The sequence below is a fragment of the Balaenoptera physalus genome, assembly GCF_965194825.1.
Source record: "Balaenoptera physalus genome assembly, chromosome: 14".
Lineage (NCBI taxonomy): Eukaryota > Metazoa > Chordata > Mammalia > Artiodactyla > Balaenopteridae > Balaenoptera > Balaenoptera physalus.
In genome coordinates, this window is record NC_138893.1 from 31,471,580 (window position 1) to 31,496,594 (window position 25,015).

A 25,015-nucleotide genomic window follows, 5' to 3' on the forward strand; every position below is an offset into this window, starting at 1 on the left:
TACCTGAACTGGGTGACTGGGTTTCCACCTAAGAGCCTATGAAAACATGGAGACCTCACAGAATCAGAGCACCTCCCTACGGCAGCTTTACTTTTTTGCATTTCTGGTGTAGGAACTAGAAAGTTCATGTTATTTTACTTGAGAAACAAATGCGTAACCAACATTTCTAAATGAAGAGGTTAATAAATAAATATCTTTAAAAAAATAAAGACTTTTTTTCTTTTTTTTTTTTTTACCTCTGATGCATAGTACTTGGCCATAGATGATTCTTTAATGAATGGCCTTCCAGCTTCTAAAAGCCTTGCAGCGTTGTATGTGAGTAATCTTGCAGCTTCTAGCTGGGTGGCCATGTGCGCCACTTGGTGTTGGAGCCCCTGTAACATTCAGGCCCAAGGTAGAGAACTGTGATTTCCGAAAGCAGCTCATTGTCAAAGTCCTGCCTGGATGTGGAACACTGACAGATTCAAAATACACCCGTTCAAAAATTCACATTCATTTTGCAAAAATAGTTTAAAATCTGAAATCTAAAATAAACCACTACAGGGACCTCCCTGGCGGTCCAGCGGTTAAGACTCCGCGCTCCCAATGCAGGGGGCCCGGGTTCGATCCCTGGTCGGGGAACTAAGATCCCACATGCCGCAACTTCTGAGCCGGCGCGCCGCAACTTCTGAGCCGGTGCGCCGCAACAAAGACCCAGCGCGGCCACAATAAATGACTGAATGAATGAATGAATAAATAAATAATAAAATAAACCACCACGTGTATTGCTTCTTTAAAAAATTTCAAAGTTCAGGTAATTGTTAACAACTGCCAAGATTTAAAAAATAAATGATCACAAAATTAGGTTTAAAAATTTGACTTATTTTTAATAATGTGTCAAACACTTAAAACATTTACCTGATTCTCAATCACCCTAGACAGTACAGAGTGTTACCTTTATTTTACAGATGAGGCAGTTGAGGTTTGGAGAGGTGAGGTAACTTGCTCAAGGACTAAAGCTAGTAAGACAAAGAACCAGGATTTGAACTCAGGAAGTCTGACTACAGACCCCATGCCCTGGAACTCTGAAGCAGTGAGGAGGCAGCTCCCAAGTGCTCACCAAGGGATCCTGCATCATGCCATAGCCAGGCCTCAAGGACTCCTGCTCTGCCCCTGGTGAAGGTCAAGGCAGTCACAAGTATATGCACCAAGATCTATTCCTTCCTCTCCCATTAAAATCCCCGAGGGGATTCCCTTACAGCTTTGAAACGAAGCCCTTCATTAATGGGGAGAGGGAGAGCACAGCACTGTAGAAAGATGGTAATAATTATATACCTGAAAATCAAATATTCTTTTGCCAAATTGCTCCCTTTCTTTAATATATGGAATAGTGTAGTCAAAACATCCTTGAGCCAGTCCCAGCATCTGTTAAAAAAAAAAATCAGAATTTCTTATTTTTTATAAGTTTATGCTCTTAATTATTCAAGTTACGAATGCTTTTTACAGGTAAATTGAAAAGTTGGGGTAGGGAAAGGACTAGAGATACCGAGATGGTGAGGTCTAGCGTTAATGACCTTCATCCACTGCATTTATAGAACTTAAGTTCTAGTAATTGGGAGAAAATTTGAGTAATTTCCTGTGAAGAAGAGCACATTTGATTCCAGGAGCTAAATCTCCTGGCGTGGCTGTGCTCATGCACCCAAGGTTACTTTTTGGGATTCTTCTCCCTTAAGCTTGAGTCTCCAGGCACAAGGTGAGCCTCAGAAATTCTGCTCAAAGACTGGCCTCAAAGACTGTAGAGTAGCTGCCTCTAGTCCTTCTAGAAGTCAAGTGTGCAAGGTCACTTCTGGTCTTCTTTTGTATATGATCAGGATTAACAAGAGCTTTGGTGGGTAGAGCATCAGAACGTAAGACAGCAGCGTTTCTCAACCCTGGCAGCACATGAGAATCATCTCGGGGAGCTCAATAATGGGGGTGGGGGGGGGTGGGTGCGTGGGTGGTGGTGAGTGTGGCCTAAACACCAGCATTCTAAAAACTCTTTAATGTTTTAATGCACAGCCAGAGTTGAGGACAACTGCACAGAGGAGCTGGTAAAAACATCAGTTTACACATTTCAAGAACTAATCAGGATGTGGTGACAGTTTTAGCTGGACTGTCTCATTGCAAACTAATCTCCGTAACAATTGAATGACTCAAGCTTAGAAATTGTTTCTAAATTCTAACATTAGGTAGCCATTAAATCACTATCTAAATACAGATGGCCAAGAGGCACATGAAAAGCTGCTCAACATCACTAATTATTAGAGAAATGCAAATCAAAACTACAATGAGATATCACCTCACACCGGTTAGAATGGGCATCATCAGAAAATCTACAAACAACAAATGCTGGAGAGGGTGTGGAGAAAAGGGAACCCTCTTGCACTGTTGGTGGGAATGTAAATTGATACAGCCACTATGGAGAACAGTATGGAAGTTCCTTAAAGAACTAAAAATAGAATTACCATATGACCCAGCAATCCCACTACTGGGCGTATACCCAGAGAAAACCATAATTCAAAAAGACACATGCACCCCATGTTCATTGCAGCACTATTTACAATAGCCAGGACATGGAAGCAACCTAAATGCCCATCGACAGACGAATGGATAAAGAAGATGTGGTACATATATATACTGGAATATTACTCAGCCATAAAAAGGAACGAAATTGGGTCAATTGTAGAGAGGTGGATGGACCTAGAGACTGTCATACAGAGTGAAGTAAGTCAGAAAGAGAAAAACAAATATTGTATATTAACACATATATGTGGAATCTAGAAAAATGGTACCAATGAACTGGTTTGCAAGGCAGAAACAGAGACACAGATGTAGAGAACAAATGTAAGGACACCAAGGGTGGAAAGGGGAGGGTGGTGGTGGGATGAATTGGGAGATTGGGATTGACATGTATATACTAATATGTATAAAATAGATAACTAATAAAAAAAATCACTATCTAATTATGTCAAACCATGTGGGTTTTAGAAAAAGGAAAAGAAAAATCAATAGTTAAAGCTTTTGGGGGAAATGCCCACAAACTTATCAATATTTCATTAGTATTCATTCAAATTTTCCTTTGTCTTTTATTTTGAACTTTCTGGAGACTGGAATATTACACTAAAAATTAAAGGACAAAACCCAAACCAAACCAAAACAAAACCCCAAAAGTAAATTAAAGTGAGACAGCGACTCACTGCACTTTTGGCTATGAGAGAAGATGATGTCATTAAACCCTTATAACTAAAGTTTACAATATGCCAACAATATGGTATATTGACACAAAAATTGTAATTATCAGTTGTCAGTCAAAACAGGCTTTTCCAAAACAGTGTAAAATGTTTTCACTATAAATACTGAAAAACTAAATTCTTTACAACTACAGAGTCTTGAGGTTGGATGCCTCCAGTTCACTGTTACATGTGCCTCTTTCTCCAAAAAGCATCCACAGTATTAACCAAGAAATAATAACTATCAGACCTTACCTTTTTCTCTTTTTTTCTGACCTTAACTTTTAATTAGGTTATAAGATAACTTGGAGTAATTAGACTAAAGCCCAGGCTGTGCATTTACTGCCAGACATCTATATTATTTACAGGTCTGGGAACAAGGAAATCCAGTGTTGTAGTTTTTAATGTCATATCTGATGAAGTTGAATCACAGAAAAACTTTAAAAAGAACAGATAAGCCAGATCTCTTTACTGACCTATTATCTAGTTTTGTGGGAAACACGGGTTAAGTTTTGATCTGAGAATACTTTGTTAGCAAATTAACAGCAGCAAAAAAAAAAAACACTAGAGTACAATTACAATTTAAATACTCCAAAGAGCTAATATATGCAACATTTTCAAAATCTAAAAGCTGTAAGTTTTTGAATTTTGGATACTCATTGATTAAAAATAAATACATTACAAAAATGAAATAATTCATACTAAAACCAAAGACTTTTTTCATTTTGTGATTCTAGAAAATAACTGATATCACCTAATAGAAAAATTTAATATGCTATAAGGGCAAATTTGGTAAAAAAAATTGAATAGTTTTCATCATATGTATGTGTTTAATTGTTGCCATTTTAAGTGCCATATCAAAAAAATTGTCTGATTTTCACATGCAAAACACTAAGCAACAAATCTTTTATTATCTATAGACTCTTACTACACAATAGAATGTTACTTATTCTTAATTTTAAAAATTTCAGAATGAATCACATACTTTGAAAAGCTGATTTAAAAAAATACCACATTTAATCTATAATGTACTTAAGAAGTTATCGATCCAGGTATTAGATAATACTTTAATGCTCTCAAAGCAGAAAAACTGTTACCACTAAGCCATTGTTTGGTTCTCAGGACATTATATAATTGACCAAAGTGGAATTTTAAAGAAATCACAGCCAGAAGCTATTCTTTTACCTCATGGAAGGGAAGGGTGCCATCTTGTGTTCACAAGCTTCCAAATACTCATTGGTTTTACTGCATTTTTTCTTTTTACATTTTCATTGACTGTGTGTGGAAGAGTCAAGTTAAAGGGATAAAATTTGACTCACCTGTGCAGCAATTCCTATTCTACTTTCATTAAGACCCCCGATGGCATACTTATAGCCGTGTCCAATTTGGCCCAGGATATTGGCTTCTGGAACCTGAAAAGAAAAACGTGCAGTTATTTCTCCATTTAATTTAACATAATTCATTTTGGTAATATATTTTTTAATGCACATATATTCCCAATTTCTGTGATAATTCTCTAGCATGCTACTTATTAAACTCCAAGGAAATTATCTGCTATGTCTCTGTCTCCCTCTGAACTGTTTCCCACATGCTCTCAGAAGGATAGGACTCAAGTCCATGCTGTTCACTATTGTATCCTCCAGAGCCCAGCACAGGCATTCGGTGAATCTAGAAAAATGAAATCTCATACAATTAATCAATAACATAAATGAGTAACAATTTTCCCCGAACTCTTATCTGTATGCTACAATGTAAGATAAAATATTAGGAATAACAGAAAACATATAAGGGTAGTAAACCTTTCTTCTGTTGAGACTATTATCACAACAAAAATCAACTGAGGGCAGTGTGTGTGTGTGTGTGTGTGTGTGTGTGTACACAGGCATGTGTACCAAACAGAAAGGAGGAGAGAAGAAATACATAAAACTATTCAACCGTTTACTTGAAAAAAGATCTAGACTAGGTAATTTTAGAAAATACACTTAGCTTCTTAATATGGGCAGTTAGGAGAGAGAGTGGGCAGAATGGAGAAAGAAAAGGGAAATTAGGAGAAGAAAGACAGTTGGGGTGTAGTAGTGAGGCTCACGTGACATCCATAAGGACACCCCATGGGCACACACACAATCACCAGTGAGCAAAAAGGTCACATTCTAATGAGCGGTAGAAAATCCATCACATCCTGTCCGACCTACGTAAAGTTCTAAAACACAGCATTCTAGTTATCTCTTCCTCGTTTTTTTTAAGACTCGACTCTAAGCTGTGGGCGCTGCCTGGCTGTTTCCCACTCTCACTGAGCAACACCCCCATCTTGTGGCCTTGCTGGGCCGACACCACACTCCTCGGAAGCTATGTGTGATGCGCAAGTACCAGGTTTATGAAGTATAAAATGAGATTAATCCTCGGGCTGGCTCTTGAGGCCAGCTGCTGGGCAGACAGGTTTCCACCTCTGGCCTAAACTCTTGTGGGAAGTACATTTAGGTCATAACCTAACCTAAGATCATCGTTCAAGAGTTTTACAAAGTGCTCTCCTACGCACGCCTAATACTGCGACGCCTTTCTCACACAGCTATGCTTCCAGGCAAAGCCATTCCACATCTAGGATACCCACCTTGACATTTTCAAACGTTAACGGGCAGGTAGAAGAAGCTCTGATTCCCATTTTGTTCTCTGGTTTCCCTATATGAAGGCCCTCAGTATCACGATCTACCAAGAAGCAGGTAATTCCTTTATACCCCTGAAATGAAGATTTAATATGCTATGAACACTTTGACTGATAAGATCCCTTGTTTCCAGAGTTCAAAGTAAACAGAAAACAAAAAACAAACCTTAGGGACTTCCCTGGTGGTCCAGTGCTTAAGAATCCGCCTGTCAATGCAGGGGACACAGGTTCGAGCCCTGGTCTGGGAAGATCCCACATGCCGCAGAGCAACTAAGCCCATACACCACAACTACCGAGCCCGCGTTCTAGAGCCCATAAGCTGCAACTACTGAGCCCGCATGCTGCAACTACTGAAGCCCGCACGCCTAGAGCCCATGCTCCACAACAAGAGAAGCCACCGCAATGAGAAGCCCACTCACCACAACAAAGAGTAGCCCCCGCTTGCTGCAACTAGAGAAAGCCCACGCGCAGCGACAAAGACCCAGTGCAGCAAAAAAAACAAAAAACAAAACAAAACAGACTTTAGGAGTAAATACTAATGGACTCAGAATTGCAACATGTGTATTATGAAACAAGAAGGATGGGAGGGCATTAGGTTCAAAATCAAGAACCTTAATATTTATTTTACTCTTTCAGAAACCATTGTGGCTATTAAAATTATTAAGTGCGGGCTTCCCTGGTGGCGCAGTGGTTAAGAATCTGCCTGCCAATGCAGGGGACACGGGTTCGAGCCCTGGTCTGGGAAGATCCCACATGCTGTCGAGCAACTAAGCCCGTGAGCCACAGCTACTGAGCCTGCGCGTCTGGCGCCTGTGCTCCACAACAGGAGAGGCCGCGACAGTGAGAGGCCCGTGCACAGCGATGAAGAGTGGCCTCCACTCGCCACAACTGGAGAAAGCCCTCGCACAGAAACAAAGACCCAACACAGCCAAAAATAAATAAATTAATTAATTAATTAAAAAAAAAAAATAAGTGACACTAAAGTATTACATGATGAATTCCACATTTTAAATTTAATTTTATTACATATTTTAGTTTTAAAATTTAATTCAATTAAATGCTACACTAGACAAAAAACACAAGATATCTTTATCATTTTGCTATATGTCTATTTTCCAACTGAATAAAACATTCTTAAAAATAAATGTACTATTCAGTAGGTACTTAAATTCTTCATTATTAAATAGAAAATCTGAAATTCTACGAAATTTAAGATTAGCCTCCTATATAACAGATTAGGAGATTAATTAAATGGTCCTCCATGTAGCTAATGTTTATTAATGTTAATTGTAATATTTATTTTAGGATATTAGTAAATCAGAGGATGAAAAGATGTCAGTTGTTTAACCTTTTCAGTACTGAGGAGAATGAAGAATTTAAGACTAAGTCCTAAAAAGGAAATGGAAGTAGGAAAAACGAAGAGAAAAGATTAGGACGGAAATGGGGAGCAGCTTTGTTTTCAAACTTACAAGAGTAAGGTCTACATTTGCCATCACCACGAAGAGCCCGGCATCCTTGGCGTTGCTAATCCACATCTTTGACCCGTTGATGACATAATAATTTCCCTTTTTATCAGCTTTGGTCTTCAAAGCAAATGAATCGCTACCTGCTCCAGTCTCTGAAAGGCAGAAACTTCCCATCTACACATGCAAAGAAAAAAATGCCAAATTAATACCTATATTTATACTTTGCCTAACAAATACCCACTTATAGCAAAATAAACATTTGAAAATCAAACTTTTAGCTACTTCTAAAAGCCTGTACGTATCAAAATAGTAATGGTATTCTGACAGTATTATTTTCCAAACTATACCCCACTACTTGTCTAAGGCAGATTTAAAGACCTAAGCACACATATTCAATGTTAAGTTTAATTAAATTGGTTTTCATAATTACAGGAGAAAGACATCTCAATGTAAATGAAACTACCAACAAAGGTATTAGACAATATAATTGGGATGAAAAAAGAAATAATTTTATTGTCCAATGATAATTCCCTAAATTTCCAAGTGGCAAATGAGAGGCAGAGTGTATTTTTCTAGTAGCATTAATTTATTGAGCATTGCTTGAGTTATTAATGGTGTTGTGTTGTGGTCCTGAATAGAAAAGCCAACATTGCGGCTGCTTTTCTCCTGAAAATATCCTATATTTAGAAAAGATCAGATCCATTTCAATAACTCAACTCACTTGTTCTGTAGCTAGCTTGGGCAAATAGATAGCCTTCTGTTCTTCTGTTCCGTATTTTCCAATTAGCCTGTTAATTACTGTGTTCTGGATGTCACATACCAGAGCCACAGATGCATCAACTTTGGCTAATTCCTCTATCACTAGGATAGAGGAAAAAAATGAAGCTCCTGTTCCTCCATATTTTGTGTCAATTTCAATACCCATCAACTAAAGGAAAAATAAGGAAACACAGATTAAGAAAGCTATTTTTATATGGGACAATTCCTTGCAAGAACAAGTTCAGAAATAATTTGTAACCACATCAGCTTAATTTTAAAATTCTGTATGTATATCTTAATTTGGTATGGCTCTTTCACTCTAAGTAACAAAAAAATCCGTAACAGAAACTAAATACATTTGCAAAGGATAAAATTACATGCTAGAACTATCATTTGTTTCCTTTTGCGATCTAAAAAACAAAAATAAGAGAGGTAAAATGTTTTGAAGGATACTGGAATGGAATAGTGAGAAAATATATAATTAGGAAACTGAAGAAAGCAGTGGTGTATCTAGTTTCATTTAACGTAATCTCTTCGAGTCAGCCCCCCACCTTGACTCTTTCAGCCGAGATAATAAATGACCATTCCTTTTGGGCCATTTTAGCAAGTCCAGATGGTTAGCAGACCACATGTGGTGGTGTTTCCTAGAACCACACTAGACAAGGCCCAGGTGCCTGGCAAACATGGCCAAATACTGGGCAAGGCTTTCCAGTAGCTGCCTGACTGTTCAGTAACCAGTCCTAAGTCTGGAACAGGAAACGTCCATAACACTCCGTTTTTAAGTGTCCTCATTTCAGAAGGAGAATGTGTGCACACGTAAACCCAAAGCTGTGAACAGGTAAAAGGGCAATGCTTCTTTCTATCCTCTCCAGGCACTCTATAGAGTTACACGCGCTGCAGCCTGGGTGTGGCTGCTATATTCTAAGCTGATGGGAAACTTAGCTGATATGAAGTTAGAACCACATGGGGGAGGATAGAAAGGCGGAGAGAACCAGAAATGATGTTCTATGAGGAAGAATTCAAGGATTGGGGTGTGCCTGAAGACTGGGGCCAGCATGAGAATATCGGACTATCATATCTTTAACAGCTGTCAGAGACACTGCTTCTCTAAAAAGGTCACCAATTTCCCCTACACTGGAAATATTTGTCAGTTGTTATGGCAAGTGACCTCTGTAGAAGTGGGACAACAGAAGCCAGGAGTCACACGAGGCCGAGAATAGCTGGTGCAGGATGTGCAACGCAGACCCTCCAGGGGGTACGACATCCAGGCAAGAGCAGCTGTGGAGGTGGCAGGCAACTCGTCGCTGCGTGTGACCCTGCCTGCGAGAACCGCCCCTCAGGAGAGTGTGGCTCAAGACCTCTCAGAGAAGCCTAGACGTTCTGCGAACAACGAAGATGAAATCTGTCTGAGAAGCGGACTCACAGATGCTCTTTGACCCACTGTGGCTCCACATAAGATTCCATCTTCCCAAGTCCCATTGCTAAAAGAAAGCTGGACAAATCACTACAATACACGGTATTAAAAAAAAAAAAAAAGCTGGTATCTTTTAAACAGTAAGAAATAAAACAGGGGGGCTTCCCTGGTGGTGCAGTGGTTAAGAATCCGCCTGCCAATGCAGGGGACACGGGTTCGAGCCCTGGTCCGGGAAGATCCCACATGCCACGGAGCAACTGAGCCCGTGCGCCACAACTACTGAGGCTGCGCTCCAGAGCCCGTGAGCCACAACTACTGAGCCCATGTGCCACAACTACTGAAGCCCGTGCTCCACAGCAAGAGAAGCCACCACAATGAGAAGCCTGCGCACCGCAACGAAGAGTAGCTCCCGCTCACCGCAACTGGAGAAAGCCGGCACGTAGCAATGAAGATGCAGCCAAAAATAAATAAATAAATAAATAATTAATTAAAAAAAGAAATAAAACAGTTACGGGGAAAAGGCTAATTTTCAAACAGGATAACAGGACAAGATTTAAGCCAATGGCTCTGAGTAGGAGCTATTAGTTCTGGGATAGCCTTGGTATCCCAAATACAAAATCTTCACACTTATAGAGAAGGGAGAGATGAAGAGTGCAGTGGTTCTGAAATGTTATCCTTGGGGCTCCCATGCTGATAACCTCTCCCTTAGAAATCGGCTGCCCTGGTTAATGTGGAATTCAGATACCACCTCTTGCTTTTAAGTTTTCCACATACATAGGGATTCAGGTAGATGTTCTGGTATGAAGTGTAAAGTAGGGTTTCTTAACCTTGGCATTATTAAGCTGGATAATTTGGTCTTGGCAGGCTGTCCTGTGCACTGTGGGATCTTTAGCAGCATCTCCAGCCTCTATCTCACTAGATGCCAGCAGCACACCCAGTTGTGAAAACCAGTGTCTCCAGACATTGCCAAATGTCCTTTGGGGGACAAAAATAGGCCCCGGTTGAATACCACTGGTCTAAAGACATCGCTCTTGCTTCTAGCCTTTTACTTAAAAAGCACAGTATTTCTAATTTAAAATGTTAATTCAATTAAAAATTTTTAACTAGGATCTCAATCTAAAAGAGATCTCAGATAATTCTGATTAGGAAATTATGCTATCATTACAATTCCTAAATTTAAAAGTATGCATACATTTTAACACTGGAAGGTATTTATGAAAGTCTGAAATTGGAAGAATCATTAATTATATACCCCTTGTTGAAATAATCCTCGTATTACTGATTTTTCCATTTTTGAATTTTCATCCATTTTTGAAACCAAAGGAGCAATTTGTTCCTGGGCAAATTTTTTAACTGTAGGAGAAAAAAAATACTGGTAAGTCTTTATTTTATTAATATGACATGTATCACTTTTTTCAAAAAAATTTTTTTAAATTAACGTCAAAAATTCCATTCACAAACTTAGGTGAACACCTCTGCCAATCATGTCACATGTCACATGATCTCACATTGTAGGCCCAAGTCACGACCAGAGGAATACTGTGGGGAAACTGAGAAGCTCACTCACCTGTGCTCTTTATCATCATCTCCTCATCTGTAAATGTTTGCAGAGGGGCATAGGGTAGGCCCTTATTTGTTGTTTTGAGTCCAGCTTCTGACTGGGAAGATTTTAGGACATGAGGAGGATTTTTCCAGGAAGACAGGCAAATTGGGAAGTTTCTTCTTAGCTGTAGGAACAGTCCCCATTGAATAAGGAACACACACACACAAAAGGGAAGAAAAGTACCGGAACATCAGTTTCTTTGGGAATAACTTTATAACCCATTCTTATAACTTCTTTCAGCAAAATAAGGGAGATTGGGACTTCCCTGGTGGCGCAGTGGTTAAGAATCCGCCTGCAATGCAGGGGACATGGGTTCGAGCCCTGGTCCTGGAAGATCCCACAGGCCGTGGAGCGACTGAGCCCGTGCGCCACAACTACTGAGCCTGCGCTCTTCCCGTGAGCCACAACTACTGAAGACCGCATGCCCTAGAGCTCATGCTCTGCAACAAGAGAAGCCACCGCAGTGAGAAGCCCGCACACTGCAGCAAGAACCCAACGCAGCCAAAAATAAATAAATAAAATAATTTATAAAAAATCATAATAATAAGGGAGATTAACCTGGCACATTAAGATTCACCGTCTTGTAACCAAAATTGCAAATTGGTTTGTTAACATATATCTCCTTTATCCGGCCAGCAATGAGCTGTTCTGAATAAACACATTTCCCAGATAATTAACTTCTACCTTCAAGGAAACAGAACTTTCGAGGTGGAACTCATTCTTAAAATGTCACATTTCTCTAACTTCTTGGATAAGGAAACCAGACTTCTAAGAGTACTGACTGGCCACTGTGAAGAGAATTCTCTCGTGGGTCAGGAATGAGTGAGGGCACAGGGGCAACTGAGGGAGCAGAGCACCCCAGCCCACCCTGCCTGGCTGCAAGCAGCTGTGCTTGTTTGGTTTCCATGGCCAGTTTTGTTTTTTCAGCTTCTCATTAGTAAGAGAGCATACGGGTTAAGAAGAAAATGGGCTCTGGAGCCTGAAAGAACTAGTTTCAGTCTGATACTTACTATGTGACCTTGGGCAAGTAGTTTTTAAACTCTCAGTTAAAATCTCTCAGTCTTAGTTTCCTTCCCTGTAAAACGTGGATAATAACCTTTTGGAAAGTTTTGTAAGGATTAATGAAGCAATCCACAACAAGGGTTTAGTGTGGTACCCACCGTACAGTAAGAGCTCAGAAAACGGTAATGACTAATTCTACTCTGATCCCTAAGAATATCGTAGTGATGGTCATAACAGAAGGAGTCATGGTTGTAACTTAGTTAAACTGCAAGGCTAGCTCTTCCTGCCATTAGTGTGTCCCCCTGTTGCAGGGCCCCAAATCCTTCAAGTCAGCAAAGGATTTGCTACAATTTTTTTGAAAAAAGAGACCATCCAATTTCGAATGCTTGTTATACTTTCCCAATATTATTCTGTAGAATTCTAGTACAGGGGAAACAAATGAGGAATTAGTCCTTCCCTGAACATAAAACAAAACAAAAACATGCCAAGTGAAAGAAACCAGCCACAAAAGATCATATATTATATGAGTCAATTTATAAGAAATTTCCGGAACAGGCAAATCCATAGAGACACAAAGTAGAGTGGTGGTTGCCTGGGGCTCAGGGTAAGAATGACAAGGGACTGCAAAAGGGCACAATGATCTTTTTGGGGTGATGGAAATGTTCCAAAACTGGATTGTGGTGATGGTTGCACAGCTCTGTATATTTACTGAAAACCATTGTATTATACTCTTAAAAACAGTGAATTATATTGCTCTGTAAATTATGTATCAATAAAGCTGTTTAAAAAACTAGTGTTTTCCTTTCATTCACCAAAAAAAACCCCAGAATACACTGAGCATCTGTCAAATGCCTAAGAGTACATGTAGGGATGAAGTTCACCAGCTTCTGAGAAGCTTAGGATCTAGTTAGGACAAGACACAGTTCATGGAACAGGCAAGAAACAAAGCCAAGCTTTGCAGATTAAAAAGCAAATGTAGTAATATGCTGCAATATATTTTCTCAATAGTTCTGAGTGTACGCTGAAAAGCTTATTGATAAAAAGAGAAAAAAAGAAGCAAGAGTCACCATATTTGAAACCATTGTTAATCTCTCCTACATATCAGTCAATCTTTGCAGGTCTGTGCCTTAGATATATCCTGCTTTGGATTCACCTGGGAAAAAGGAACACTGGCCAGTCAGAAAAAAAAAAGTGTCTGTCTCAATTTTTCTAGCTAATTTTGTTTTGAGAATAAGGAGACAGATAATTCAGGGCTAAGTTGCATGGAACATTTTTTTCTCATTAAAAGACAGAGCTGGGACACGAAAACTTTGGACTAGTTAAAAGGAAGGGGGGGGACTTCCCTGGAGGTGCAGTGGATAAGACTCTGTGCTCTAAATGCCAGGGGCCTGGGTTCGATCCCTGGTCAGGGAACTAGATCCCACATGCCTGCCACAACTAAGGAGCCCACCTGCCGCAACTAAGACCCTGTGCAACCAAAATAAATAAATAAATATTAAAAAAGAAAAGGAAGGGGGAGACATGAGATACTGTCCTCTTCCTGATGAAACAGATGACATGAATGAAAAAGCAGGGTAAGGAGAAGCGAGGTAAGAAATGTAAATGTGAAGGGGCCTAGGCGAGGGGGCGTGCAGGGGAGCAGTGCCAAGTAGCAGAAGGAGAGAGTGATCAGTAGCAGCAGGCACAAAGAGAAGAAGAATGCGAGAACGGATGCAACTAAGCGCGGGTGCGATTTTGCTCAATGGCTGGATGGGGCCCTCAATACGTATCCAAATGAATGAAAGAATGGGCCAGACCATCTTCTCCACAAAATGCTCATGAAACTTGCCTATTACATTTCAAAAGCTGCAATACATTGCGCACATTTCTTATTTCTAGGGGAGATTTACTTCACTAAACTCACTACAGAATTCGTTGTGTCTCTTTGTCAATATATCCCCTTTCTACCGAAGTTTATCTTTAGCAGAATGCCCAGCACTGAGAAACAAGCCAGTGGGTCTCACTACACCCATTTTTCCCTGCTGACACAATTGTGACCCCCTTCGTCTCAATATTGCTACTGACAAAGTAGATGACTGTTCAACACATAGCAATTACTTTAGACATAAGAGAAGCAAATGTACTTTAAAAAGTGGTATACAAGTGTAGGGGGAGATTATTGAAGATACTTATCATAAAATACAGTGGCTATATATGCTAAGTGAATGGAATCCATTTTTAACCGAAGCATTGAAAGATAACACCTATCCTTTTTGGCAGAAAAAAAATTTCTTTTTAACATGACAGTTTCTAATAAAGGAGATGTTTCCTTGCCTTGCCTTTAACCGCTCAGCCCAAGGTTTCCACAATGATTTTCAACTGTCCCCTGCCCTTCAGTGTTGACCTCAGCCTCTGCAGATTTGGTGCCCACTCCATCAAAATGATTTTCCACAGTTATAAGCCATTGTACCACATCATCACATTTTTTTGTATAGAGCAGCAATTGCTACTTGAATGGAATAATGGTTATTTATGCCTTGCCAAATACTTCTCGAAGCTTGAGTCTGATCTGTTTCCTACTCAACTGCCTAGAGTTCTGTTGCACTTAGAAGTCCTGATGATCAAATCTGGGGTCTGCAGACTCCTAAAGGCAGGACAACAAAGTCCACGAACTTGGATGGGGGAAAAACTATATTTTATTTCACGAACCTCTAACTGAAATGTAGCATTCCCTTTGATTATGAATGTAGGCAAAAAGTCACAGTAGTACTGAGTTATCTGTGACTGTCACCAAAAGAAACTACAGATCTTTTTATATCAAATAACAGTTGAAATATTGTTGGTGCTCATCACTACTGCAAAATTATAGTAGTTATTCAAACTGCTGTCAGGTCTTATTTAAGAAGCACATAGTCCTATATCGCAATGTAAAATATTTTTATCACTTTTATTGTAACTGATTTCCTTTGTGATCCTATATATTTAACTTTATGCATTTTAAAACATTTTGAGAAAAGGTCTATAAACTCGACTACACTGCTGTCTACTTTCCACAGATGGCACAAAAAAAGGTTAATAACAACTGACTGCTGAGCGTCCTGGTGAAACTTTTGCTAAACTCATTGAGTGAATCACAATCCTTCTCCATTACGTTCCAGCTGACAAAGTACTGTTCGAAACATCCTTAAAGTGCTTCAAGTCAAGCTTTCGCATGTCTGAATGGTAAAAAGAAGACACAGGAGAGGTGCTGCGATTAACTGCGAAGACCCACCTCGGCTTTTCCAAAGGACAAGTTCTGATATAACAAGAGGGCTTAACCTTAAACCCCGATAGTCATTGGTTCCCACCACATGTGTCCTCCTGGCTCTCCTCACTGCATGTGTGCATGAATGTGCACACATTCTTTTTTTCATATTTTGATTCCATTCTAGTACCAGAGTTCACAGGGTTCATTCTAGCCAGATTTTCTCATGGTAACTTCTGACAGTGAGAAAGCTGGCTATGACTCATGATCTAGGATGAATTTGCTTATTCAAACCTAGTCCACATATAAAATCGTCTCAGAACTGCTACACACCACTGTGAGAATCAAATTAATCAGAGTGCTTGTGTCCAGTTCTGTCTTTAGCCTCATGGCTCCCAGTCAAAACATTGTTTCTGAAAGTTCTTTCTTCCCCACTCCTGTATCTCAGCGTGGTTGTGTGATTCACTTGTAATGATTCTGGGACCAATTCCAACATTCGAGAGGCTTCCCCACACCAACAAGCGGTTTTCCAGCGCCAGCTGAGTGTCCTACTATTCAACTCAATTCTGACACTATCTACCTGTGAAAGCAGCTCTTTTGCCCCATTCCTGTCCCCCTCTAACCTTCAAAAACCTAAATACAGGAATGAGAGCACTAGGCAATTTAACCAAACTCCTGGCTTGTGCTCTCCTGAATGCACACCATGCCTTGCCTAACCTGTTGATTCTTTTCCTAGAAAGAATAACTAGCTCTCTACCCCCAACATCCCCCACAGCAATCCTGCAGGCAGATCACTGGGCAAGATAACATGTGAAGAGAACCAGACAGCCTGCATACAATGGAGAATGATGCAGAATCCAACCTCCTGCCTCAATGATTCACTGAGATTCTTCCCCCTTTTTTCCCTTTAAAAACTGTCATGGCTGAGCAGAATCTTCAGAGCTGGTCTCGGGACATGAGCCCACCTTTTCCCCAGATTCCAGCTTTTCTGACTAAAGCATCTTTCCTTTCTTCTGACACTTGCCTCTCAATTATTGGCTTTTAAGTGGCGAGCAGCCGAACCCGAGTTCAGTAACAGATTTTAGCACCCAACGTGGGGCTGCGCTCTTGGGGCGTCTAGTTGCTTCTGGCAATCCTGAGTTGGAGCTGCCAGCTGCAGTGACTTGCAGGGTTGACCTCAGTGAACCTGCTGCTCCTGGCTAGCCAGCCCTGAGAGGGGATTCTCAAGTAAGTTCCAGCAGCTGCTGGAAGGAACTATTCATTCCAGGGATTCTCCCTGCCTCTCCCCCCACCCGCCCCCCCTGCTTGGCCAGCTGCCAATTTTCACTTTCGGTCAGTGGAAATGGAAATGTGCAGTTGGATGAGCTTATAAGCTCCGGGAGCAGTAAGTAAAGACTGGACTTGGTTTTCTCTGCCTGTTAAGAGAATAAAGTTTTCTTGGATAGCTGCTTTTGATAACAGATTGTGTGAGTTTCTTTGCCTTTAAGTGATCTGTATTTGCTTTTGACATCTTTTACAAACTTCTCAAATATCTACTTAAAGTTCCTTTGCCCTCCAGCTAACTTTGGGACCTTTCAGAGGGGCCTTGAGGCATTTCAGAGAGAACTATTTAATAGTATCATTTGGTATGTTAAATTACATGGAGAGCATTATCACATGAGTGATAAAACTATTTAGAATATACTGTATGGATAAATGCTATTAATAGACATTCTAAAAATTATATAAAATTTCTGAAATTTGGATATGTCCTGGTATAATATTATAATTCTAGTTGTGATCTTAAAATGTCGTATGTCACAGCAACTTGGTTAAGCTTCTTTGTCAAAAACACTGTAATCAGATCTTTAACCTTGACTTTTTAAGTCCCTTATCATTCAAAGACACTTAAACTGATGCTTTGCAAAACTGCTTCATCTTCAAGAAGATTCACAGAAAGGACTTTCTGACATGTACGGGTTTTTGATAACTTTTAAATCATACTGCTGAACTGGGTAAGATATTCAAAAAGTCTAATGGAAACTCTGATTTCATAAAACTGTTAACAAAACTTGAGTAAACTGAATATGGTTATAATTTTTTGGTTTTGTCTGAAATACTACTGGCTTTTAATCTGTATTTTTCCAGATATAAGGAAACCTTTCCCTTAAGCTCATTATGACTTACAGCAATTTGGTAAATTATCCATTTGTAAGCAGAACTGAAACATTTACTTTTTCTCTCTGTCTGATCCCTCCAGAGACTGGAAACTCTTAGGTTCCCAGCAGCTTTATCAGGGAAATTAGGAAGGCCACCTCCTTACAGGTGCAAAAATCTCAAGGTATCTTGGGAACCTCAGAAAGCGAGGAATTCATTGCAATCTGTAAGGCAAACTCTATGCCCCTGAGTTGGGTGACACCTGGAGACCACAGTGTCAGATCAGACAGGTTAAGGGCTCAGCCCCCCACGACGGCCCACACTCCACATCCCCACACACCAACTGCAAGCCCAGGTTATCACCTGGGCTTCAGACCCACTAGCTATACATGGGAAGTCCCCAGTACCCCTCCTTGGGTTCATTTGATTTGCTAAAGCACCTCTAGAGAACTTAGAAGAGCATTTTACTTATGGGATTACTGGTTTATTATAAAAGGATACTAGGGATTCCCTGGTGGCGCAGCGGTTGAGAGTCTGCCTGCCAATGCAGCGGACACGGGTTCGAGCCCTGGTCTGGGAAGATCCCACATGCCGCGGAGAGACTAAGCCCGTGAGCCACAACTACTGAGCCTGCGCGTCTGGAGCCTGTGCTCCGCAACGGGAGAGGCCGCGACAGTGAGAGGCCCGCGCACCGCGATGAAGAGTGGCCCCGCTCGCCGCAACTAGAGAAAGCCCTCGCACAGAAACGAAGACCCAACACAGACAAAACTAACTAACTAACTAAATAAATAAATAAAAAAGGATACTACTCAGGAACAGCCAGATTGTAAGCAGATAGAGTAGGGGGTCCCCAGAGAGAGAGAACCAGGCATGGCTTTCTTGACATAAGAAGCCACTTTTGGCCTAAGCCATTTTGTGATCTAAGCTTGGCCACAATGCTTGCACTAAAACATGTCTCAGTAACTAATGATCTTAAGGAAAGTGAGTGAATGTAGGAAAAAAGGAAAAGAAGTCAAGAATCCATAGATCAGTGATAAAATAGTCCCAAGGTCCTCTTCAAGGGATATACATAACAAACTGACACATATCTTTGAGTTCTGCAGGAACTAAGGGCCCCATCCAAGAAAAGGATGATGTTGACCTTTTCTGACCCTTCAGTCAACTAAAGCTTGGACTCTATCAACCTTTGCCCCAATTCTATGCTAATTCTCCTCTGCTCCAGCCTCCTCATGAATATGCAGGTACCCTTAACATAAAACTTCCCCAATTTTGCTGTTGGGAAAGATCTCCTTACTTATCAGCAAATAATAAATCCTTCCTTCTCCTGATCTTTGGCTTGGTCGTGAGAAATGGAATATTTCCTGCCATATCAGTAAACAAAGGATATCAGTCATCAGCGCCTGCAGCCCTCCAAAGTGAGCTGGTGAGCCCTGAGGGAACTCAGGAAAAAAGAATACCTGCCACCTAGCAGTCATCAGACTGCAGCCACTCCCTACGGTGAGCCCTGAGGAGACTCAGGATGTGAAAATACAGGATATTGGTCCCAGCTAGCTGAGGTGCATATCAAAGGAATGATTTCAGTGAGCCCAGACTCTTGCATCTTCCCATACAGTCCACAATTGTGTCTTCTGGCTCGACACCCACCAAGAGGTGAACAGTTTTTCGGGTAACAGGATAAAGAGATGTATAGGGCAAGATATGGGGACAGGTATCAGAGCTTCCATGCTCTTTCCAAGAGAACCACACTCACAGCACCTCAATGTACTCACCAACTGGGAAACTCAGAACCCTGTCCTTTTGGATTTCTATGCGGGTTTCATGTGACCCCTGATTCAACCTCTAGCCCCTCTTCCCTCCCAGGAGGTTGAGTGGGACTGAAAGTTCCAACTCTCCAAGCCTGTGGTTCATTCCCCTGGCAACCAGCCCCCATTCTTGGGTGTTTCCCAAGTCGCCTCATTAACATAAACTCAGGAGTGGTTGAAAGGAGCTTGTTTTGAATAACAAGACACCCATTTAACCTTTATGGCTCTGAAGCGATTTCAGGAACTGAGGACAAAAGACCAAACATTATAACAAAAGATGCTCCCATTGCTCTTGTTACCTAAGAAATCCCAAAGTTTTGGGAGCTGTGAGCCAGGAACCGTGGAGAAAGACCAAAACATACATTTATTGTTACAGAGAAAAACCACAGGTCCAAAATGGCATCACTTGTGCTAAAGTGCATGATATCAAACCTAGATTTAATACGTGACCTAATTGCAGTTTTGGCCTTCCCCGGAAGTATAATCTTAATCAACCAATTTGGAATTTTCTGGTCAGTACCAATGAGACTGTCACTTGGGCCCTCTCCATTCCCCTCACCAACAGGAAGCAGCAGCAATGTACCTGATAAAAGAAAAAAAACACCTGGGTGCACACCTTCTCCCAGATGTCCTGATCCCAAATAGCCCTTTCTTTTCTTTTGCCCAACCCTCCTGTTTATATAAAATCCTTCCATTTTGAACAGCTCTTAAGAATGACCTTCTAGGGAATTCCCTGGTGGCGCAGTGGTTGAGAGTCTGCCTACCAATGCAGGGACACGGGTTCGAGCCCTGGTCTGGGAAGATCCCACATGCCGCGGAGAGACTAAGCCCGTGAGCCACAACTACTGAGCCTGCACGTCTGGAGCCTGTGCTCTGCAACAGGAGAGGCCGCGACGGTGAGAGGCCCCTGCTCTCCGCAACTGGAGAAAGCCCTCGCACAGCAACGAAGACCCAACACAGCCAAAAATAAAATATAAAATAAATAAATAAATTTTTAAAAAAAATATATATATATATATATTAAGCACAAAAAGTAATTTGCATAAGGATTTATTCAGGGAGACAGCATTTATGTACACTTTAAAAACACACCAAATGCTAGTATATATTCTCATTGATACACAGATGTAGTCTAAAAACATAAACAGGAAGCATACACATCAGCCTCAGGAGTGTCGTTATGTTGTGATTTCTCTTGTGTTAGGATTCCCACTCACCTTGTGTGAACCTCACAGGAGTTGAGGTATGTTCAGTAAGTCAAGATTGAGTCATGGCAGAAAATGTGGAGTCCCAACGTCTTAGTGTGATAAATTAAGAGTGTTGAGGAATTTGTCTGGTAAAGCCTGAGGAAAGACATCACTGAAACAGAAGGAGCAACTGCTGGAGACAAGACCCCTTGGGCACGGTGACCATGACACCTACTGGCCGACTCCTTAGAAAGAACACTGAGATGACTTGAAGGCTCTTGGCTGGAGGACCCGACTCCTCGCTGCTGGGCTGTTGCAGATGGACGCTGCCAGAAGGCCCTGCTGGAGAAGGCGACTTTGCCTCCATGCTTGTCTCCACACCCGCTGCTGGACCAGGACTGCCACTCATGCTGAGACATCTCCTTTCCGCACTTCTCCTGGGAGGGCTTGTTATCCCCTTGCCTAGTTTCCCTACTTTGACTAACTCGTGTTGTGTTCTAATTGTGTGCAATAAACTGAGTGAGATCAGCTACCTTTTGTCTGATCTCCGGTCCTGTGATCCAAAACTGGCCTCACTGCTGGGCCCCAGTTACAAGTTACTTCTGTGGAGAGGGTGGAAGTGCAGGGTTTATGTCAGAATTGTTTTATTTCTTAAAAAAAAAGACAGCAAAAGCAGGTTGTGTGGAAATGGGTGCCAGTTATATTATTTCCCACACTTACCTGTGTTATGAGAAATGTTTAATAATAAAAATTTTGATGTTACGATGTTTTAAAATGAATAAATACCTGAACCACATATTCTTTGGGCTTTCAAAGTAGGTTTGTTTTTAAAAATGCTAGCTGTAGGTGTTAAATAATATGTTCAGCATCACACTACAGAACAATTTTATGGACTTCTTAAGAACCTAACTGCAAAATATAGTTATACATAATTAAACTAAAGAAACTAGTTTATCCTGGGAACTTTTACCAATGACTCTGTTAGTGTCTTTGAAACAAGTCCCCCTGAGATTTAAATCAGGGGTTGCCGCTCTTGGCTATATACCCAGATCACCTGGGGGAGCTTAGAGTAAAAGATTTCAGCCCCACCAATTCGGACTCTGATCTAACAGACTCAGGATGAAGCCTGGGCTTCTGCATTTCTAAAATGCTCCCTGAGGTGTGTGAGTGAAAAAAAAAAAAATGTTGCCTGCCAAATCAGTAAACAAAGGATGTTGCAGCCATCAAGCCATCACATTACAGCCACTCCATCGGTGAGCCCTGAGGAAACTCAGGAGGAGAGAGCACAGGATACTGGCCCCAGATAGATGAGGCGCATATCAAAGGAATGATTTCAGTGTGCCCAAAACTCTTGCATCTTTCCATACATAGAAAAGTGATAAATTCATTAACTTGAGATGTCTGGTTTTCTTTTAATTATCAGCAATCTTTTGATGTTCCTACCACCCGGTCTTTGTTGCAAAAATCCCTATATATCTTGGCTCGTCCCTTACCTCTTTGGAGCAGTCCCTCAGAGTGATGAGAGGCTGTCTCCCCAGCTTGAAGTCCTCAGAATGTCCGCTGAATAAAACAGAATTCTCATCTTTTACGTTGTACATTTTTTCAGTTGACAGGTGACTCTCATATGTAGCATGAGCTGGAATCTGTGTTTACATGCTTGACTCATGTCCATCCCTTATAACTTTCAAAAGCCAAAGTATTCGCTTGTTGTCCAAGGTAGATGATCCACGACTGCTCCTTCCCTGCTCCCCCTCCACCATGCCCCCAGTTGTCTTACTTAAAACTTTTTGGTTTGAACAGGTAACTATGTTCAAAAAAGCTGTTGTCCTATTTCCCATCCAGCCCACTTTCAACATCCTCCATAGGGGATAGGGGAGATTCTTATGTATCCTTCTGGTATTCTTCATATACAAGCAGAAGCAAGTAGAAATATAGTTGCTTATTTTCCTCCTGGTCCTTCTAAGAGAGCACACTACCGTACCATATTCTGGTCCTTTTATTTATTTATTTATTTATTTCCCCATGTAGCAATATATTCTGGAGATGTTTCTAACATGTAACACAATTCCCCTTGTTATTATAAGTAATGCTGTAACAAGGGAGCTCTTTGTTGTGAATGTCAATCTGTATCTTAATTGTGGACTTGGTTACACAAATCTACAGGTGATAAAATACCATAGAACTATATGTACACATTTCTTGGGAAGAAAACTTCTCTACTGCCTTAGGTTCTAATGGTAGAGGTTGGGTGGGGGGATAGGAAATGACTGACAATAAATGGATTTATAGGAGAAAAGACAGTTTCTTTATATCTACAGATGTACTTTCAGGAGGCTTTGTTTAAATTTACATAATGTTTCTTTCTTGTGGCTGCTGAATGGTCAAATGTTTTAGGTTTAGAGTAATCTTCATGCCACTTTGGTGGGCTATCATTTCCTTGGCATTACAATAATATCAATTTCCTGGTTTCAATAATTGTACTACTGAGATACAACCATGGGAGAATCTGAGTGATGGATAGGGGGGACCTCTCTCTACTATTTGTATTTATGCAACTTCCTATGAATCTAATTACATAATGCATAGTAAAAAGTTTCTAAAAAAATGCTGCAATGAATAACTTTTGATGTACATTATTTCACATCTGTAGCACAAGCTAGAAGAGGGAAATCTGTCAATGTTAAAAATAAATTCAAAATACTGACAAATTTTCTCTAATTGTCCTTCGTAGCAGTTAAACCATTCTCACGCCCACTAGCAAATATATAATGGTGCCTGTTTCCCTAGAATCTTGCCAAAACAGCTTGTAGGCCAATTTTTTGATTTCTGCATCCATCTCATAGGTAAAAAAACATTGTATCACAAAGTGTTCTTATAGCTGTCTTTCATTTACGAGTTTGCACCCCTTTGCATACATTTAAGAACCATTTCTAATTCTGTTTTTGTTTATTCATGTCCTGTGCTCATTTTCCTATTCAGTTTTTCTTTTTTTTTCCTATTGATTTCTAGGAGCTCAATATAAATTAAGGAAATTAGCTCTTTGGTGACAGGTGTGAGCAAAACACAAAGAGCTTCCCTCAGCATCCAGTTATACGAGGGTAAAGTCGCAACCCACTGTAGTCTCCCACCAAGAGTGCACCCTAAACGTAATTCAGACTTTTTTTTAAACCTGCAGGCTCAATGAAGCACTCTGTGCTTTCTACAAAAGGGTCCCTAGATGGATATATTATCTCAGGAAGAATTTCAATGACCCCAGATTCTTCCTGTGCATTAAAAAAAAGCACTAGAATCATTAACTTGAGATATTTGTTCCTTGTGATTAGTGTTAGTCTTTTATCAAGATGTATGTTTGACTGCATGTCTTTCCCAGCTGAAACCTTCGTATATATGCTGGCTCCTCCCCTACCTTTTTGGCAGTTTGTTTTGAGCTACTTACTGAGAGGCTATCTCCCAGGTTTAGTCCTCAGTAAGTCCCTGAACTCACAACTCTCATGTTGTGCATTTTTCTTTAAGTTGACAGAGGAGTTGCAAATTTTTTTCAACCACTTTGTCATTTGTCTTTTGATTTTGCGTGTAGTTTGTTTTGTCATGCAAAAGGTTTTGATGTTTATGTTGTCAAAATTATTAACCTTTCTTTGATGGCCTCCAGCTTTAAATTAGGATGACCTTCCTTACTCTAATAAAGGGATTTACGCATGTTTATTTTTAGAATTTTATGCACTCTATTTTTACATTTAATCTGAGTTTTTATATAGGCTAAAGATAACAGATGCATGAACAAAATTTTTCTTCTAAGTCCTTTTTGACTTAAGAAGTCCAAAAAGCTCATATGATGATTCCAGAGCTAGATAATTAGAGTGCTCACTCTTGGTAAGCACATTTTGATGGTATTTTTAATGTCCTCTTACAATGAAGCAACTTTACAGATCAAGAAAAGGTAAAATAATATTACGTTATAATTAAATGTGAAATGTTAAAAAAAAGACAACACGCCCCAAATGAAATCACTTGTGCTAAATAAGCCCACATCACCAAACCAGACTTAATACTTAAATTAATTAGTTTCAACTCCTCCCAGGAGTGGACTCTTAGACCAGTCAATCTGGAATTACCTGGTCGGCACTAGTGAGGTCATCTGCTTGACAGACCCTGCCGTCCCCTAAAGGAAGGTGACTTTGCCGCAATCATCTCTCTGCTAGCAACTTCCTAGTCCCACCCACTCCTGCCTATAAGTCTTTTATTTTGTATAGCTCTTTGGAGCTTCCTTCTGTTTACTAGATGGAATGCTGCCCAATTCATGAACTGTGGAATAAAGCCAATAAAATCTTTAAAATTTATTCAGCTGAATTTTGTTGTTTGAACAGTAAGATACTCAAAGAAGGATCTTTTAGCTTAAATAACCATTCTCCAAGTTGCTGGAAACTAAAGAATATTTTAAAATTAAATTAACACAGTGAGATATAATTACACACCTATCAGAATGGCTAAAATAAAAAAATTACTGACAATGCCAACT

At 40.4% G+C, this 25,015-nt stretch overlaps 1 protein-coding gene across 3 annotated transcripts in view; it reads right to left on the reverse strand.

Moving 5' to 3' along the window:
• ACADSB (acyl-CoA dehydrogenase short/branched chain) overlaps positions 1–25,015 on the reverse strand; it is a 46,098-nt gene that overhangs the window by 12,908 nt on the left and 8,175 nt on the right. The window contains exons 2-9 of one of the 3 annotated variants that reach the window (XR_014253291.1): positions 11,114–11,273; positions 10,799–10,899; positions 8,095–8,301; positions 7,377–7,547; positions 5,857–5,982; positions 4,568–4,660; positions 1,315–1,404; positions 237–374 (exon numbers count right to left, since the gene is read on the reverse strand). Coding sequence is in view for 2 of the 3 variants with exons in the window: in XM_082424345.1 (XP_082280471.1) it covers positions 237–374; positions 1,315–1,404; positions 4,568–4,660; positions 5,857–5,982; positions 7,377–7,547; positions 10,799–10,899; positions 11,114–11,273 (879 nt within the window). In the remaining variant the exon portion in view is untranslated. The remainder of the gene's footprint in view (positions 1–236; positions 375–1,314; positions 1,405–4,567; positions 4,661–5,856; positions 5,983–7,376; positions 7,548–8,094; positions 8,302–10,798; positions 10,900–11,113; positions 11,274–25,015) is intronic. The other 2 variants (XM_082424345.1, XM_082424346.1) reach the window with 2 other exon arrangements.